The following is a 20,041-nucleotide window of genomic DNA, read 5'->3' on the forward strand; positions in this document are numbered from 1 at the left end:
GGTCTGCTAAAACCAACTGGACAGATATGTTTACCCTAATACAGTGGTCCCTTTCTCACCTGAGATTAAAATTTTATTCCTTACCTCACTAAGCAGCTGTTTTTAACTTTCGGGTATTGTAATTTGAAGCCTTAAGTGCTCTTTAGAAATTCTAAGAGTATTCCCAAATCACCACATTATACTAATACTAATTTTTGTGGGATCTCTATCAACACGAATTATTTATTTCATCCTAAAAGTGAAAAAAATTGCTCACTGTGACATATAAAATACATGATTCCTTATCAACCAATTTATGCAGGTAGCATTTGCGAATGTATAGGAACAAGGATGATATATGTTCTAAGATAGAAGTAAAAAGTTTATCCTTGTTCCTATACATAAGCAATATATATGTATACGTATTCTAAGAGAGGTAAAAAGTTCAAATTTTCTACCTGAAGATAGCAAATATTTGAAACTTTCTTATTAAATAAGCATGCTTCCCTCTGTAATATCCTACAGTGATCAACATGGTTTCTGGAGAACTAAAGAGAAATGAAAATAGATTACATGTGAAATACAGTGTGAATTTTCCTACAAGTATGAAAGATGAACAACGAGTATAAGACTTCTTCTTTACAAACCCATTTTATTTTTTTTTCATTCAGCAAAGCATAAATTCATAGTTCTAGTAATAAAACCTACCCTTATGATGAAAAAGCAGTTTCTAACTTAGAGAAAAATACTCTATATAAAACTTTTTAACCAAGAGGCATGATTATAAAACAATGCCAAATACTGCTTAGAAGTCTGCTAGAAAGTAAATCTAAGTGATTCAAGTAACATTCTTTTGAATAATGCTCTTTCCATAAGTACATACCCTTTGCTACCTTTCAAGCACACTTAAAAATTTCAAAATTATCATTAATGACAACACTTAAGTAGTTGTACAACTTTTCTCATTTAGGCAGATGACAAAACTAAGTAGAGAAGTCAGAAACACTTTATAAGGCTGCAAACTAAACATATCAGTACCAAGATGTCAAGCAACAACTTTGAGGGAAAAAAATTTTTTTAATAATCCTAAAATGTCTATTAAATCAATAAAAAATAAAACTCAAACATACTTTTCAAATAATTCCCCAAATTTACTACTCCATTTTTTTTTAATGCCCTCTCTCATCTTTCGAAGCATTTCAGAGTTTACTTAGGTTACTCCCAGAGAGCATCATTTACATTCACCATATCAAAAGAAAAATTCTAGGCCCCCTAATTAAATCAAAGCTAGAATCCCATTATTAGCTCTTACCTACGATCCTCTGATTTGGGGATGGGGTTGGTGCAGCGTTGGCTGTTATACTTGGCCACATATTCACATTGCTTGAAGGGGGCAGTCTTGTCCTCCAGAACGTGTCTGATACAGAAAGCGTAGCCGTTGAGTCGCCGCTGCTTGCACAGTTTGGGGCTATACGAGCACAAGGGCTTATTGTCAACCTCAGAGAAGTGTATATGTTTCCCTTCATACATCACGTGACTCTATTCCTTGTGAACATCAGCTAAAAGACCACCACACACACAAAAAAAGAAATCCAGATGATAAATCAGAGAGTATAAGGCAGATTTAAGTTGAGAATTTCACTGAGGGACTTCTGGCCCCACAGCCATACCTGATTTTAAATCTTCTGCACCATTGCAATGTTAAGAGAACCCCCAGGATACCACACTTTGGAATGCTGCAGAATCAAGATGAAGCAGATTGTCTACAAAATATCAAAAGGCCTAGTTAACAAAATGAAATAAGCAAAGCTTGCTCAACAACAAAGTAAAATACTAGGACACCAACCACCCTTCTAATGGGATGGATTCTTCATTGAAATCCATCATCCTAATACTGAATTCAAATAATAAGAGGCATAAAATATTGTTACCTTACCCCTCCAAATTGAACTAAATAATTTCTCCTCTGGTTAAGTTTTGAAAATACCTCAAGAACAGTTAGGAATCTTCCACCAAACAAACATCATAAGGTGGCAGGTCTTTTCATTTAACTACTGGTGCTTTTTTTTAGAACCCAAATCTCTTTACAATGCCAATAGGCATCAAACTTCCTTCAGAAAGTCTACAGCAGCGGTTCTCAACCTGTGGGTTGCAACCCCTTTGGGGGTCGAACGACCCTTTCACAGGGGTCGCCTAAGACCATCGGAAAACACATATATAATTACATATTGTTTTTGTGATTAATCACTATGCTTTAATTATGTTCAATTTGTAACAATGAAAATACATCCTGCATATAAGATATTTAATTATGACATAACAGTAGCAAAATTACAGTTATTAAGTAGCAACAAAAATAATTTTATGGTTGGGGTCACCACAACATGAGGAACTGTATTAAAGGGTAGCGGCATTAGGAAGGTTGAAAACCACTGGTCTATACAGTTTTTGATAAATTGGCCAAGTCTTTGGCAATTTGTAGCAAATGTTTCTATGAAATACAAAAAAGAGCAAATTGCTGTTTTTAAAAAGGTCAGTTTCCCTTTAATCTTCCCCCTCACTTATCCCATCCAAACTATGAACTTCTTGAGCCCAAAGACCAGTCACTGACCTACTTCCACCATTCAGTCAGGGCTCTGTACCACATGGCACTCCCAGTTACGTTAAATAGAATAATCACCATAGTTTAGGAGTCTGAAGGCTTAGTAAGAAAATGGAAGAAAGAAATGACACAATACTCTCTCTCTCAACACAGAAGTTCAAGCACAAGCATTTATATAACACTATATAGTCTACAATGAAATTGAATTAACTAATTTGTCAAGTCAGGATTGCAGTGGGCTGATGTGGTCTAACACACTTTATCGACACTCTGAAAGTCACCCACATGTCTGATGAAACGGCTCGGATACCAGCTACAGGAAAACCCCAGGAGGACTCGCTCCTTTACTAAACTCATTATGAAATTCCTTATACCAGTGAATGACAATATACGTAAATGCTGGCGGAGTAAGAAGACATGTTTGCTCAAGTCCAAAATCTGGACTTAGTTATCTTGAATAAGTCGTTTAACCTCAGTTTTCTCATAGTAAAAGAGAGATAATAACAGTAGCTACGTTATACTCAGGCTGCTCCAGGGATCCAATGACACAGTGCATGCAACACATAAGTACTGTTCCTTGTGCCCTGTACGTTAAGCACTGAACAAATGAAAATTATTATTTGTGCTAATTCTTATTACTACACTCTAATTTGTATTACCCTTGAGAAGGATTTCACTTACACTAATAGAATAAAAAAAAGAACACCCTGAAATTTTATTTTGGTTAATAAAAATCACATTTGGGGGGAGGGGACAAAGGGGGAAATATTGGGACAACTGTAATAGCATAAACAATACATTTTTTAATTTAAAAAATATCACATTCATTATTGAGTAAACCTAATCATATACTAACAAAACAAAAATAATAGCTTTCCCCATTCACTTTATCACTTTATTAGAGTACAAAAAAGAAAGTTGGGACTAAATTTTGAATCTAGCTGCCCTGAAGGTCTGGATGTTCAGGACAGGAACTATTTCTGAGCAAACCCATGCTGTTTCACTTTTACACTCTTTGGCATATTCATCCACCTGGCACACATAAATCTTTCATGGGTTAGTTTAAGTAAATCTATAATTTCAGAAAAAAACCCACACTGGATATAAGAGAAAAAAGTAATTTACAGAATCAATTTGTCATTATGAAAAAAAGCAACCCACATATCCATATGTATGATAATATTTTACAAATCAAGAATGGTGTCTGAGGGCAGGCATAGAGGGATATGAAGGGCAATGTTTACTTTTTACTTTGACATATTCCAAGGTATGCAATCATATCTGATGACTGATTTTCCCTTTCTTTTCAGTTTTACACATTTTTTTCCTCATTTGAATTGGCCACAACTACTGGAACAATGTTAATAACAGCTACCATTCTTACTCCCGACTTTTAAAATGAGATTGCTTTTAGTCAATAGTAAGAAAATTGCTGACTTTTATCATAATGTATTTCCTGTTATGTTAAGGAAGTATTAAGTAATTCCTATTTTATTAAGAGTTGTTCTTCCGGCCTGGGAACCAAAGGGTTGTTGGTCCGATTCCCAGTCAGGGCACATGTCTGGGTTGTGGACCAGGTCCCCAGTTGGGAATGCAAGAGAGGCAACCACTCATTGATGTTTCTCGTCCTCTTTCTCTCTCCCTTCCCTTCTCTCTAAAAATAAATAAATATTTTAAAAATATTTTTAAAAATAAAGAGTTGTTCTTTAAAAAAAAAAAAAAAACTCAGAATTAACAGTTAATTTTACCAAAATCTTTTTCAGCTTCTGAGATCATTTTTCTCTTTTGTACTTTTTAAAATATGGTGTTCAGTATATCTTGTTACTGAATTCTTCTTCATATAATTCTGGGATAAAAGCAACTTTGTCACTATGTATTATTCTTCTAATGTGTTGCTGAGTTATAGCTGCTAATTTTTAAGATTTTTGTATTTTGAGAAAGGGCAAATTTTCTGTTTGTGTGCTTTGCCAGAATTTGGTATCAATATAATACTTCAAAAAATAATTTAGAAAATCTTTCTATGTTCTTGAATAAGTTAAAAAGCATGGTAGTTATAATGATCCTTAGAAGGTTGCCTGGGCTTAGTAATGCTTTTTTGTAGTGAATCAGGTTTTTTGCACCCACATCCCATCAGGTCACTTTTATCTCTTTCTTCTCATATTCTGTGTATTCAGTTATACACATGTGATATTTGTGTTTTCTTCCTTTGTTCATGGCAGGTTCAATAGGGTTTATGTGGTTCATATTTTTACCAATATCCTCTAAAAAAACAACAAACCAAAATCTCTAGGATTCATTAGTATCTCCATGCATGTTTTCTAATTAATTTCTGCTTTTATCTTTGATAGTTCTTTCTGCTTTCCTTTCATTTATTTTGATTTTTTTGTAACTTCTTGGGCTGACTTTCTTCCATTTTCATTATTTCTTGCTTAGTAATTTAGGAATTTTCTTGAGTACTGCTTTAGCTATATTCCATGGGTACTAGTATACATAATTATGATTATCAGTACTTTCCAGTTTATTTGGATTTGATATTTTAATTTCTCCTTTGACTGGAGTTTTTAAATTTTTTCAGATGGTAGAATTTTATGCTTTCCTTTGTTTTAGTTCTAGTTAAGAATAAGGAGCATAATCTGCATGTATTTCTGCTTTTTGAATATGAGTGAGATTTTCTTTAAATCGCAGATTTATTATCAAGGGCCTACTAGATACTATTGAAAAAGTGCATTCATTGTTTCCAGGGTATGTTGTTTGTTATACCATATATTAGGGTATTAACATCCACTTTGTTATTACTTATTTTGTAGAGTTGCTCTATCAAGAGTTGAAAGATATTGCTATGAGAGATGTTTATAAAAGCCAAGATCTGGAAACAGCCCAAGTTCCCATCAACAGATGAATGGATAAAAAAAGCTGTGGTACATTTACACAGTGGAATACTACACCGTTGTTAAAAAGGAAATCTACCTTTTGCAACAGCATGGATGGACCTGGAAATTATTATCCTAAGTGAAATAAGCCAGTTGGAGAAAGACAAATACCATATTGATCTCACTTATATGTGGAATCTAATGAGCAAAATAGGTGACGAACAAAACAGAAACAGTGTCATAGACATATGAACAGTCTGACAGGGGGAGAGGTGGACTGGATGAAAGACAGTGAAAGGATTAGTCAAAGAACATATATGCATAACCCATAGGTACAGACAAAAAACCTCCGCTGCCTTGCGGCATACCTCTTCAGGGGAAAGGCTAAGGGAGTAAACCCCGACAGAAAATCCGGAGCCGGAGTCCCTAAGGCCGTTTGACGTTGTAGTCAACACCGGCAACTCCTGCGGCGCACCTGAACCCAAGCTGTATCGACTCCGTCTTTCCCTTGGACCCTTCAGCTGCGAAGAGAGGGGGGGTCTGCTGCATGGGCAACAGCAGACCCTCCATATCACCCTGCCCAGGCTCTGTAGCTTCAGCTTCACTGGAGAGGACACTCCAGCGTCATCACAAGATGTCGATTCAACATGGGAGGAGACAGATACCGTGTCACTCCCGAGTCGGACTGCACAACCATTCTCGGCGGTGCAGAGAGACTCTTAAGAAGCTACACCATCGTCTCTCGAGACGGACGGCTGCCGACGACGACGACGACGACGACGACGACGACGACGACGACGACGACGACGAGGAGGACGACGACGACAGACAACAGTGTGGTGATGGCCAGAGGGAAGGGAAAGCAGAGGATGAATAAAGGCAGGCAAGGAGTGGGGGTGGGAAGGGTGGGGACATCTGTATGAGTTGACAATAAAAATAAAGGGAAAAAATAAGGCAAAGAAAAGAGCTGAAAAAGATGAGTCAAAGTCCCCTACTAGAATCTGATTTATCTGTTTCTTATATCTTTTGTTTTACAAATTTTAACGCTGTATTATTTGATATATGAGATTCATAACCACTAGACCATCATCTTTTATCATTAGGAAATGCAACTCAAGTAATGATTTTTGTCTTGAATTCAACCTCGTCTGACACAAATACCTGGACTCTCATTTTGTGTTTGAATTTGCCAGTTAAGTCTTTCCCCATCCTTTTAACTCTCAAGTTTCCTGCAGCATCCTTTTAAATCATGGATCAAAAACTCTTGCTTACAGGACAAATTTGGCCACCGATTACCTCTGTAAATAAACTTTTATTGGGACACTATCCTGTTAATTCTTTTACATGTTGTCTATGGCTGCTTTCATGCTGTAACGGTAGAGGTGAATAGTTGCAACAGAGATTGTATGACTGCAAAGCCTAAAGTATTATCTGCTGGTCCCATTTCAGATGAAACTCTTAATTGGTTTGACTTTTTTGCCCTGAGTGTCATTTTCTTTTACTAAGTTTATCCAATTTATAATTTGATATTCATATGGCAAATATTTCATCTTAACTTATTATCATTTTTTGCATTGCTTTCAATTCTATCTTTTTATTACATATTTCATTATATAGCCTGTTTTCTTGAAAGATTTAATGTGTCCTTTAGATAACATTTCTTTACTGCACACTAAAAAAATAAGTATACTTAGCATCATCATGATTGATTTCATGTTAAGAACAATAAAATTTCCATATTTTTAAACTACCCATCCCAAACACAGTATTTTTCCCTTATATCATTTCTACACTGGCATAGTTTATAACATTTTAATACTGGTTCTACATGTAAATTCAGTCAATACTAATCACTAATCCTTTTAATTTATCTTTCAATTCATCTCTAACCCCCTTCCTCTCTACCCCCTACCCAAGGCTGACTTATGGAATCACAACCATGGTTTCTCTGTTCGGAAATATATATCAACGGATAATATACTTAAACTATACCTTGCTTGGACATAAAATTCTTGGGTCATATTTTTTTGGTCCTCTTACTGTATATTTTTACCATGTCTTCTAGAATGAAAAAGCCTGAAGCCAGCCTCTATATTTTTTAGGGAGCTTGATATTTTTTTTCCATTTTGACCTAACAATAAGTCTTCATATTTAAGGACTAGAAACTATTTTATAATTTCAAGTCTTCTTTTACTGTGGGAAACTCTTATTAATGTTTTGAAATTTTTTTCTGCTTCATTTATTCTGTCTTCTTCAGGGATATCAATTATTGGTAAGCTATATTTACCATATATATTCCATCTCTCTCTCATCTTCTTAAATTTTACTTTTTCAATTTTGGATTGCTCAAATTTCTCAAGCTTACCTCCACTATCCCCAGCTATAGTGTATATCTGCTGCTTTTAAAGTGACTTTCATTTCTCTTACAACTGTATTTTTCTCTTTTATTTTGTACCCAGGTTCCATCAGTTCACTTTTATCTCTTTCTGTTGTCTTATTTACACTCTCTCCTCTTGAGGTTTGACTCAATGCTGGACTAGTCTCTCCAACTCACAGGGGCCTATATGACATAGATTTTAGGGAATGATAATGTAGGCTTTATTTCTCCTCAGTGGACGAAGAACAGCAGCTGTAAAGCTGTTTACTGCCAGTTTCTCCTCTAAACTTGTTGCAGAAATAGTATGACTGTATGGGTTGTGATTTAACCCCACCTCTCTTGCTGCTCACAGAGTCCAATGCACATACCACTTTGCCGCTCCAAGTATGAAGTTACTGGCTGTGTCCGCAAGTGGGTCACCCACCTCCTTGGGAGAAAGCTGCCCCTCTCACTTTGCCTGAGTTCTAGAGGAAGAAAATCATCCTCTCCAGGTATCCTCTCTTGCCCTGGGTCAATTTTCACTGTACTTAATAGCACTAACTCATATATTCTGATTACAATGTTTTATTAGTTATCAGGATTGAATTTCTTTTCTGTTTCTCATTCTTGTTATTTTTAGCTAGTTTAGAGAGGAGTACAGAGATGTCAGTATTCTGCTATCATTAACCAGAAATATCTTTCAAAATTCCACATAGTAAAATACAGGGATAGGCAAAAGGAGGTTTACAGTTGTTTGTATAATATAAGAATAAACTGTTTTGCAAATATAAATGTACTTTTGCCCACTCCATATACTAAAATAAAATCATAAGACAGATTATGTAATTTTTACAATTACTTTTGTAATAATCTTCATTTTTTTATTTGAATGAGTCAACATGCTATTAAAGAAATTACTAAATCTGATTCAATTCACTTCCATTGTTATTGGCATGATTATAGCTTTAATGGCAAGTATTTACTTATTAAAACACTTATGAAAAATCCATCATTTTCCATGAAGCTGTGGAGGATTTAATAGTAAGAAACATAACTCTTGCCTTTAGAAGATTATAATCTATGAGATGCGATGTGAATAACTAGAGGACCTCACCACAGCTCTGAGCACCCCAAAAGAAAGGAAATGATTAATTGGAGGACCTCGCCACAGCACTGAGCACCCCAAAAGAAAGGAAATGAATAGAGAACTTTGCCACTGCACTGAGCACCCCAAAATAAAGGAGATGAATAATTGGAGGACCTCACCACAACTCTGAGCACCCCAAGTGCCACCAAGCCTAAGATCAGGCTGCCACCTCTGTCCAGAGCAATGGACGTCTTCCCTCTTTGCACCTGCTCTTAGGCTAATCCTTCAGAGCACAGCTTAGCTGTCACCACATGCAGATTCCCAAAGGTAGAGTTAGTTAGATATTCTGGTGAGGTACTTCATGCATTTCTCTGTCTCGGCACTCATCACATTCTCTTTAATTGCCCATTCTTCTTTTGTCTTTCCTCCTAGAAAGTAAGGTCCCAGAGGGATGCATAGTTTTCTGTTCATCTTTATATACCAGGGCCTAGCAGTTAATAGGTGCTCAGTAAGTACATGCTGCCTACATAAATAGCTTCTGTGACAGTAACTCTTAATTCCAGGTTGTCTACCCAAAACAAAGGTTACTAGATTCACCCACTGATCATTTAATAACTTCTAAAATTCACTAAATTAGTACTTTAGAGTTTATCCAATAATTTCTAATAGCCATAGTCATATACAAGAGAAAATCATTATAATCTAGCTTTAAAATTTTTTGAATATTCTAGCATATCTCATTAAATAACATCAAACATTTTATTAAATGTCCTATAATTTGCTACCCAATGTCTATTTAGCAAATAATGTTTAAAAAATGTATTAACGCATTAAAATTTACCTAGTCAACTTTCTTCTAAGAATTCATTGGTCTATCCAATTGCCCTCTTTCAGCATTTGCCATGGGTAGGAAAGCTCTCATTACTGACCTCTATGCCATTTCAAAAAGGTGTTTAATTTCAAAATCTTATAAACAACTTCTCTTCAATCTTAATTATATTTTACATCTATCAATGATTAATTTTTTCTTCTCATTTTTTTATTTTTATTTTTAATGTTTTAAAGTCCTAATAAAAGCCAACTTTGTATCATTCTCTGCATCTTCCTTTTGACCAATCGGCCAGTTTCACCATTTTCAAATCCCTCTTTTAAAAGCTCGACTTAATCTTTACACTTATATTTTTCAATCCCCTGATGAATTGAGACTCACTTTATATATCATAAAAGGAATGAATGGGAAAAATGGCCCTCTGCTTCGAAATCTAACTTTCTTCTAAGTGAGTATTATTTAATAACAAAATCACTTTGTCTATAGACTTGACCAGCGTAGCTCAGTTGGTTGGGCAGCGAAAGGTTGCCAGGTTCGATTCCTGGTCAGGGCAAGGGCAAGGGCACGGGCATGGGTTGCGGCACAGTCCCTGATTTGGGCCTGTTTCCCCCTCTCCCTCTCTCTAAGAATAAACAAAATCTTTTCTTTAAAATCACCCTGCCTGTAAACTTGAAACAACTATTCCTCTAGTCTTCTCTATTTTAATAGGTTTTTCTTTTTTAATTAAAGAAGAAATCATGATACAAGCACTAAGGCCGACTTCAGGGAAAGACCCTACATTTTCTTCATCCTTTACATCTGGCCTCCCACAACACAAGTTCTTTACCCCTACTCCACCGAAGGTGAAATTCACATGGCCTTTACTCTTTCTCATTGTAAGATATAAAGAAGAGAGGAAACACAGAATATATAAAGTCCACATGATCTTAATTAAATGTCTCACAGACCTAATATCTAAGTACCATCATGTGTCTAATCCATAAAGAAACTACCTTGTAACACATGATGAATCCCACTTAAAAGAGGAAGGAAAAAATTCTATCTAGACTCAATTCATTAACAACTATAGAAGATATTATCTTCAAAGCTATGGAAATAACTTGCTTAGAATATAAACGGAACTATGCTCCCTTAAGGAGGAGAATGCAGGTAATTAAGCACTTTAGCAGTAGATTATACACCTTTACTCAATTATTACCAGAAAGCAAAAAGAACTATTACTGAGAATAGTCTCACAGAAAGAATATATCCACAGTAAACATATCCATTATACTGGAATCCATGAGTAGATAATATGGTTAGGTGTAAAATCTTTAAAAAAAAAAATCCTCCTTGATATTATATGCTGAGTTTAATTGAAAAATAAAACAATTCCTTTCTATTGTTTCTTTCATCTTGCAAATATAGAGAAATAAGGCATTAGCAGGGAGAAAAAACAGATAAGTTTTAACAAAGGCAACCTACAGCCTTTTCAGTCTTCCAACAGCAACATAAACCAATCTGACAAAAATATGAACATTATTCTCTTTGGGACTGCTGCTATATCACCTCCATGTGGAATCTCTATGTCATTACTGTTCTTTTGAGTCTCATGTTTCAGAAGCATGTTCATTTCACTGCCAAAGTATTTTTCCCTAATTGCCACCTGTAAGTTTATATTCTACCCCCCCCTTTTAAGAGCCTAGAACTACAATATACCTTACAATTTTTTAAAATCCAGCATGAACCTAAATTCTCAGTGTTAGTTTTCTAATATAGTTAATACAAATGAAAAGAATACTTATCCCAGAGTCACACTTTAGTCTTAAAAAAAGATCGCCCCATTTTAAGCTGTTTTTAGTTTTAATTCAACTTCATATAGCAAAATATGTAATGCAATACTAAACAGATGACTATATTAATTTAAAAAAAAACTAACACCCCACATATCAATGTGAAAAGCAATAAAATTAGAAATAATGAAAATCAACTGATGTGATTTGAAGAGAAAGATCAGTGAGAAAAACTGCCTATCACCCAAAAATATAAACAATATTTAGTATAAAGTTCACACTAGAATATTTAAAAATAAATCAAATAAATGCTTATTGAATGTCTATTATATGCCAAACTGCACTGGAAAAATAAGTTTGCGTTATGAATTTAAATGTAAATAGCCTTTACAGTAGTTGTGTTCCTTATCTGATTTGTCAGAAAGGTAAAGGAGAGTTTATGCAGAAGTTGAGAACACATATTGGCTCTAGTGAGTATCAGAGATGGTGCTCAAATCTGGTTCTTCTAATTACTAGGTCTATGACCTTGGGCAAGTTATTTAGGTTTCAGTTTTCTCATATGTAAAGAGAGAATTATAATAGTATGTACAAAGTTGAGTCGTTTAGAATTAAATTAGGTATTTCATGAACCATGCTTGGCATGGAACTCAGCACATAGCAATTACTTAATGTTAACTACTATTAGAAGCTGTAAGTAGTAGTTTATTAGGATTATTATCATTTTAATCTAGACTCAACAGAGCTAAAACACACTCTCCAGCTGCTAGCGGTTTTCTGAATGGTACAGTGTAATTCCCCATCAAGTCAGGCCCTCCTACCTTCTTAGGGCTATGCTAACAGAATCCACTGAGCATTCTCCCCTATAATCCATATTAAAAATCTAATACTAAAAATATTGTCTGCATTCTATACAGCATCTGTATACCAACGTTTTTGTGTCGGAATATGCTAGCAGAATGAGCAATGACTGACTTGGTTACAGCCTTTATTAGCACCAGTTAATCATCCTTCACAACAAATGCTTTCTGAGTTCCTGTCTATGCCAGTCGCTCTCAATTGTCACCGAAACCCTACATTGCAGGACAAGAAGAAAAGTTGTAGCTATAGTCCTCAAAGTTCTTTTGTTCTAAGAATCTGAAGCTAATGGCCTCTTTGTTTCTAAACTCCACAGACACTGTTCAATTCTTATCTTCCTTGACCTCTCTGTAGCATTTGACTCTGTTGAGCACTTTCTCTTTCCTGAATATCTCTTTCTGGCTGGCTGCTCAGTCACTGGCTTAGTTTCTCATGCCCCACGCTCCAGTGTCTATGTTCCGTAGGGCTCTCTTCATCTGATTTTATAGGGATGCTAGATGAAATACTTTACACGGACCACCAAGGTGGGCAAGGGGCAGACTTTGGCAAACTGCTCGTCAAAAGGGGACTGACTCAAACCAGTTCCAGTAAACTGGTACAATAAAAAAAAGAAAAAAATTGCACTCAACCCAGGGTTTCCAATTTTTCAGAAGATAAAAATCCAAATAATCTCACAAAATATCCTAACTTTTATCCATGTCGGCAATACATTTAAAGTGTCAAAATACAAGATGTATATGACCTTGAGAAATTTTATAAATCTGTACCCTCATCTAAGAAATGGCAGTGATAAAGTCACACATAAACACAAAAAAAGGGTGGATTAAACAAGACATTTCTACGGGCTTTTGTTTTAATGTCTACTCTATTTCTACCCCAAGACGAGGTTATTATCCCAGGTTTCAAGCCAACTGTGAATGTGAATAAATGCATTTTTCTGGAAAAGGGTCCACAAAGTTCATCAGATTCTCAAAAAAGGACTAAGAACCACTGACTAAGCCAAGTTTTTCTACTTCTACAACTTCAGCTGTCATCTGTGCAAGGATGACTCCCCAATCTAAGTCCGGTCAACTTAGGCAGCTATTTCACCTCTGGCACCAGCCTCCCTGCTTCTCTCCACAGCCTTGCCACTGCCACCCCCTTGGTTCAAACCTCCACTCTCTTCTCAGTAGCTCTCTCACTGGTCTAATTCCAGTCTTGCCCACCTTTATTCCATTCTTTGTGCAACTCCAGTCCTCTAAAACGCAAATGATTTATTTGGCCAAAGGCCTTCAGGATCTGCTTACAAATGTAAAAGGAATCCAAACTCTTTTAGCCTAACACAGAAACTCCTTAGGACCTGGCCAGGCTGACCTCTCCTTCCCCCACTACTTATTCCTATTCCTACAACTCCTACAATTTGCAACTCAGAATACTCTATTGTCCTCAGGTATTTATTCATACTTTCAGGGCCTACCTTCAGAAGTGCCTTTCTGAAATTCTTCCCATTTGCTTAGGGCGGAAACATCCCTGGAAAGCCCTCACTTTAAGACTTGCCCCAGGGCAGCCAAAATAAATAGCTTTGCTGCCTCCAGGCAAATCTATCCCTTATCATTTAAGATTGCAAATGTCAGCATTTTTCCCTTCTCCACTAGACTAAAAACTCCTCAAGGGTAGAGAATGTGTCTGTATTAGAGCGCCCACAGTTTCGGTTAAATGAATGAAACAGAGCTGGCACCGGCAACTCCTACCATCAACCTGGGGTAAGCATTCTACCCTCCCAGGCGAGTGGCCACGACTGTTCTTAGTACTCCTTGACATTTGACAACTCACAGAATTCAACAACAGAGACTAGACTAATGTCAAGCTGCTGAAAGTTTTAATGAATATACTGCTTATTTTCTTACTGCTACAAAAATATTTATTTGCTCCACGAAGGTAATTATAACATTCTATATGTACTCAGAATTCACAAGTATTATTAGTATATACTGAATCAAGAACTCATTCACATTGAAAAATTAACATGGAGAATACTGAAAATCTTTAGAGAAAAATATTATCTAAAGGTCATGCACCAGGTACCACACTTAAAAGGCTTTTTTTGTGCAGCTCCTCATTCAATCATCACAGCAACCCTATGAAGAAGGTCTGCTTATCACCTTTCACAGATGAAGAAACTGAGAATAAGATTAAGTAATCTGCGCAAATCCCATAGGTAGTATCCAAGGCCAGATTGACTCCAGAGCCCCAGCTTTAACCAACCAAAACCACACGACACTGTTAAAAGGAAAACCCTAGGATTAAGCCTCCGTTATATGCGCACACACTCACACAGAACAGAGAAAGGAAAAACGAAATGTTAACAGTGGTCATCTCCTGGGACAAATAGGTCTGAGCGGGATGCGTCTGAGAATGTGTTACTTTTAGTAGAAAAAAAGTAAATACTTGTAAGAAATGGTATTTAGATGGTGTTAATAGAAAGGGAAGGTGGGCTAGGGGAATTAATATTTAAGGAGAACCAACTAAGAGCCAAAAACACAGGGGCTATCTCATCTCATCCTTACCTCAAAAAGTGCTATTTCCATTTTCCATGCAAAAAAAACAAAGATGAAGTAACCCAACCAGTGGAAGAGCTGGGATGAGAACCCAAAGCACACTCCAAATGTGTCTGATAGGATATCATGCTAACAAATAAAATTTCACTGAAAAGCTGTCTTGAAAAGAATGTGAACCAAGGCTTCTTAAGTGGGGAGGGAGGGAGGGAGAGAGAGAGAGAGGCTCTAGGTTTTAACTTGAAGCTTTAGTGGAGAGTATCTTTGCAAGTTTCTCAAAATAGCCACAAGTATTGTCTAAAATCAGCATCACTGAAGTCAGGGCTCTGGGACAAAGTTACATTAGCATAAATTAAATGGGCTTGGATGTGACTCCACTGTATATGCAGTGAAGTATCTGTTTTGGAGAAAACTTGCTGCCTCCAACCTACTCGCAACTATCCATCCCTTACTTACAAGTCAGCAAGTATGTGTGAGGAGAGACCGGGTTACACGTCCAGAGAATACTGCTAACTGTATTCAGAAATAAATGACCTCTCATTATCCATAACGATTGTTCCAAACCTGGGTAGTGAGAGCTGCAAACCCTGGGGGAACATCTCAGGTAAGAATGAATGGATCAGCATTTTTTTTTTTTTTTGACTTACAAATCAAAATAAATAACTTTTTGATACTTATTTAAGAGTAAAAAAGTATTTTACCTTAGCAATTTAAAATTAATTCTATATCTGCCCGAAGTCTTTTATTAGTTTCAAATAAATAAATAGCAAACTCCACCATCCCTTCAGGAATAAAGTAGCCCTTGAGGCAATTAGACTAGAAAATTAATACAAAACTTTTGAGATTTGTACATATATGGTTTTTGAAAGCTTAAGAATGTGAAAACAAAGCTTTATATTTAAAATATCTAATTACGAGGCAAGGATTTTGTAACCCTTAAAATATTCTAAGAAAAGAGACTCATCATGATTTCTTCCAACCAATAATATGTTCTAAAAATGACAAACTACAATAGAAATAACATCTTTGGGTACATAAGTCTATAAAAACGTCCAAGTCAATAAGCAATTTCAATTAATCAATAAAGTTAAACAACCATTAAGTGAAATTTGCATTTTTGTCTGAAAGCCATATAATCTCAAAATATCACGCTTTCCTTAAGAACAATGCTAAATGGCTGGATATCTATCTCTATGAAAAAAAAAAAGTTTTATTTTAGGCAGACAAAAGGAAAAGACACACAGTAAGGATCACAGAAGGAGTCTCACTTCCATGCCCGACCGAAGCCAGCACTGACCAAGTCATGGGCTCTCCAATGCTCTGCAAAGTGCCCGCTTTTCAGTGGGTAACAGTGCTCCAGGGGCAGAGTGGGCAGAATGGGGACCCCTTCTGCCAGCCAACTCCAGCCTGCCACCAGGCAAGACACACACACATAAATACACACAACATCCTGTCCCAGGTCCACTAAAAAGGGAAGGGAGGGAAAAGAACGAAAAAGAACCTCTCCAAACGTGCCCACACCGGAGGCTGCGAGTTGGGGGCAGGGTACATTAACATTCTAACTTCCATAGAGAACCAGAAGGAGGTTAAGTGTAGCCACAGGAAACATCCCATCGCTGAAAACCAGGGCGTCTAGATTTGGAAATTTAAGTTTTCAACTAAAAAAACAAAACAAAACAAAACAAAAACACACACACACACAAAAAAAAAACTTTTCAAGCTCATGGCACCAAAATATAGCTAAAATTGAACCCATTAAACATAGAAAGGGAAAAAGACATACGCGGTGTCAGCTATGTTCAGTTCCCTGAGGGCTCTTCACACACCCTTCTGAGTTGCAGCAATAACGAATTTCCTTAAAATTCCCATTTTTCTATTGCTGGGGTCGACTATATCACATAAATGCATAATAGTTATTAACAGAATAAATCAACCACGGATCCTTAAACCGTGTTTCAGGGGCTGCCCTGCCCACCTCCTCTCCCTCCTAATTTTTAATGCCTCCAAGCGTGCTGTCAGCCAGGGGCCCCCCTTGGGCTCCGTTCACGTGTCTGTTTCACCGGACAGAGACCAAACAAGACAGGAAACTCCCGCATCTGGGGGCTGCTCCAGAAACCCAACCCCCGCTCACTGGCAGTGTCCTCATCGCTCCCTACTCCCTCCTGCAAGGGGCTGTCCAGGAAAGGGGGCTGGAGACCCGAACGAGTCGGGATGGAAGGGCGAGGGGCGAGGGGGGCGTCTAGATCAGAAAAGAACACCCCCTGTGTCCGGGGTAAAGGCTAACAAGGCGATGAGGAAAGCCAGCGCCGATAGAAATACCACCTGAATTTACCTCTTCCCTTCCCACCGCAAAAAACCCAGTCACTAACTAATAAGCTAAGAAAAATCCCTGGAAAACTTTTCCACACGGGAAGAGAAGGCCCTCTCCCCGGCCCGGGGGCGCCTGGGGAATGGGCTGAGCTCGCCGCCCGGGAAGGGCTCGCCGGGGAGTAGGGTGGGGCGCGGGCGAGGGGTGCAGGGGCGGAGTACCTTCAACGGACAGGAACTGGCAAAGAGTTTCAAAATAGCCGAGTGCTCTCCCCCACGCCCTCGGGGGTCGCGAGCGCTACCGGGGCTCCCCGAAAGGAGGGCAGCCCCCCCATTCGGGCCTAAAAGGAAACTTTCCGGGCCGCGGCTGCACCTGACTCCTCACCGCCCCACCACCCCACCCCACGCCCGCCTGGCCGCCTGCCCCGCCCCGGCCTGGCCGCCCAGCGCGCGGAGGAGGGGGATAAATAAATTTAACTATTACCGGAATGGGGGAGGGGCGTTTGAGGGAGACCCGGGGGAAGGGGTGGGTGGGCACCCGATCCCCACTCCTAGGCCCCGACGCCCCTGTCCCGGAAACCGGGGCCTGCCGCCCCGCGGGGGAACCTCCCGGCCAGCGCAGGACTCGGCCCCGCAGCGCCGCCGTCCCGCCCGGAGGCTCCGGAGACCCGGGGAGGCCCGGTTGAGGGGCAGGGTGCGGTCGCCGCGGGGCTCGCCGGCCCGAGGCCTAGCCGGCACCCACCACCCCGCCCCACACCCCCACCCCGGTCCGCGCAGGCCGCGCCGCTCGCCCCGCTCCGGCCCCGACTGGACCCCAGTCCGCCCGCCCGTCGTCGCCGCCCGCGGGCGCCCCCGAGGCCCCCAGTTTCCCAGTCCCCCGCCACCCCGGCGCCGACCCCTCTCACCCTTCCATTCTGTGTCCGGGGCCTGGCGCGGGCCGGCAAATCCCCGGCCTCACGTAAACGCGCTCGCCGCCCGCCCTGCTGGCGCGGCCAAGCCCGCCGCCCTACGGGAGCCCGGGGATGTGGGCCGGGCCTGGGGCCGCCTCTGCTTACCTTTCAGCTGCTTTTTTTTTTTTTTTTTCTCCTTCCCCCCTTTTCCCTCGGCTGGGCTGACAGATCAGAGAGGCGCTGGCAATGGACTAGGAAGCTCGGCTGCCGCTGCTACTGCTCCCCACTGGGCTCCGGCGAGAGCCTTTCCCTGTCAAGCAAGAGGGGTGAGGATCATATTTTTATTTTGGAAACTAAAAAGTGCTCCCAGGGTCGGTGATTATTAAGGGGAAATCCCTGAATATACTCTCCAGCCAAGAAGGCAGGGCTGCCGGGGCTGCACAAGAAGAGGCAGCAGCCTCCTACAGCACCACTACAGGCACTGCGAGGACATAACACCAGAGAGCCGCTCCTCTGCCCTCCGAAACGACAACTTTCCTACCATCTTGGAGGCAGAGGAAAGGGGGGCCGGGGGGAAAAGTGCACCCGTTCCCGATAAAGTACAAATTTCTACTTCTCATCTCTGGAAAAAAGTCCACACCGGCCGTCTACACCGGCGCCTGGGGGAAAAGGCAGGGAAGAAACTGAGGGTGCTTGAGAAACGTTTTCATTTGCACCAGGGGGAAAATGTTTCTGCATCTTCTGATGGAAAGAAATCTTTACAAGACCCAGGTTTTCCGGTGATTATTGTTTTCTATTTTCTGTTTTTTCCATGTGAGTGACAGTGGTATTTTAATTTTTTTTCAGGCTCGTAATGATTTTTCCGTTACAGATTTAAGTTCTGTGTCTGGTGGTCAGTTTATAAATCTGTACTTCAAGAGACTTCATAGCCACTTTGGGTTTAGCTGTCTATCTATTTATGTATATGTTTTTGTGTATATAGCTATTTTTTTCCTTTATATATATAAAAGTACGTGTTATATATTCCCCTCGCAACTGAGATTGCTGAAAGACAATTGTAAAGGATGTCTTTTGTCTCCTTTTCTCAAAGCAATTGTAAATAAAACCTTTTGACCGTCCAGAAAGGCATGCTATAGCTGTTATTTTCCACAGTGCAAATAAAGGCAGAGATAACTGAGGAGTTAAATACAACTTAAGTACAACTGACCACGTTTCTGGAAGTAAACCTAATTCTGATATGGTCTGCCCATGAAGAAAGGTTCCTGGAAAGCTGGAAATATATTTGAAGGACAGTTTTAGATTTGAAGTAAAATGGCTTATGAGGAATTCATAATACCCAGGTATTTTACTTTTTAAATTTACTAAGATTTTTGTAAGGTTTACATCATTACACGTGTTGCTGCCGCACTTCCTTCCTGTCATGTCACAGAATTGAGAGATGGCTTTTTCTTAAAGTGGAAATGTTGTCTGTTCAGAACTTCCAGTGTGCTGCCAGCCTGTATAAATTACTTTTAATATAGGGCAATAGATGTCATCAATCTTTTTAAATTAGCAAACCTTAGTAGATAAATAAAATCCAAGTTACCAGACGCTGCAGTAGCAAAGAGGTGTGAGAGCCAGAGGTGCTGCCCAGTTAAAACAGTTCCCACAGAACTCTTCTTACTGGAGGAGAGTCAACTGCAGAGATATTTTTCTATTTTTGTGTGAGAGACGAATATTAGAAAATAACCAGAGGATCTTTTTGTGTGTTCTACAGAGAACAATGAATCTTAGTTATTTTTCTGACACATTTTGGCTAATCTAGTGGGAACTAATTTGTAATATTACTGCCTTGAATCTCTTTCATTTAAAATTTGTTACAAAGCATTTAAAAATAACTGACCCTACTTCAAAAAAAAAAATTGGGGGGGGCTTACAAATTTAGAATATTAAAGTGAGTTCAGATAATGCACGTATAGTG

The 20,041-nt window shown here is 39.0% G+C and overlaps 2 protein-coding genes across 2 annotated transcripts in view; one reads left to right on the forward strand and one right to left on the reverse strand.

Annotated features, from left to right (window-relative positions):
- Positions 1-1,509, reverse strand: part of INO80D (INO80 complex subunit D) — a 31,966-nt gene extending 30,457 nt beyond the window's left edge. Inside the window, exon 1 of the mRNA XM_090268603.1 lies at positions 1,292-1,509. Within this exon, the coding sequence (XP_090124729.1) occupies positions 1,292-1,509 (218 nt within the window). The remainder of the gene's footprint in view (positions 1-1,291) is intronic.
- A 14,678-nt stretch (positions 1,510-16,187) lies between these two features.
- Positions 16,188-19,031, forward strand: LOC150022553 (uncharacterized). Its single transcript, XM_090288113.1, has 3 exons — positions 16,188-16,301; positions 17,747-18,407; positions 18,495-19,031. The coding sequence occupies exons 1-3, from the start codon at positions 16,188-16,190 to the stop codon at positions 18,677-18,679; spliced, it is 960 nt and encodes a 319-aa protein (XP_090144239.1). The 3' UTR covers positions 18,680-19,031.
- Positions 19,032-20,041: the final 1,010 nt, after the last annotated feature.

This window comes from Furipterus horrens, unplaced genomic scaffold, assembly GCF_987537825.1.
Source record: "Furipterus horrens unplaced genomic scaffold, mFurHor1.1.pri manual_scaffold_1, whole genome shotgun sequence".
NCBI lineage: Eukaryota > Metazoa > Chordata > Mammalia > Chiroptera > Furipteridae > Furipterus > Furipterus horrens.

Excerpts from the sequence above, each read along its gene's own strand:
- LOC150022553 (XM_090288113.1), top strand. The coding sequence starts at position 16,188 with ATGGGCTCTCCAATGCTCTGCAAAGTGCCCGCTTTTCAGTGGGTAACA. Across the intron at positions 16,302-17,746 it reads CAACTCCAGCCTGCCACCAG|GCCCCGACGCCCCTGTCCCG; the intron begins GCAAGACACACA and ends CCCCACTCCTAG. Across the intron at positions 18,408-18,494 it reads TTCCCTGTCAAGCAAGAGGG|CCAAGAAGGCAGGGCTGCCG; the intron begins GTGAGGATCATA and ends TATACTCTCCAG.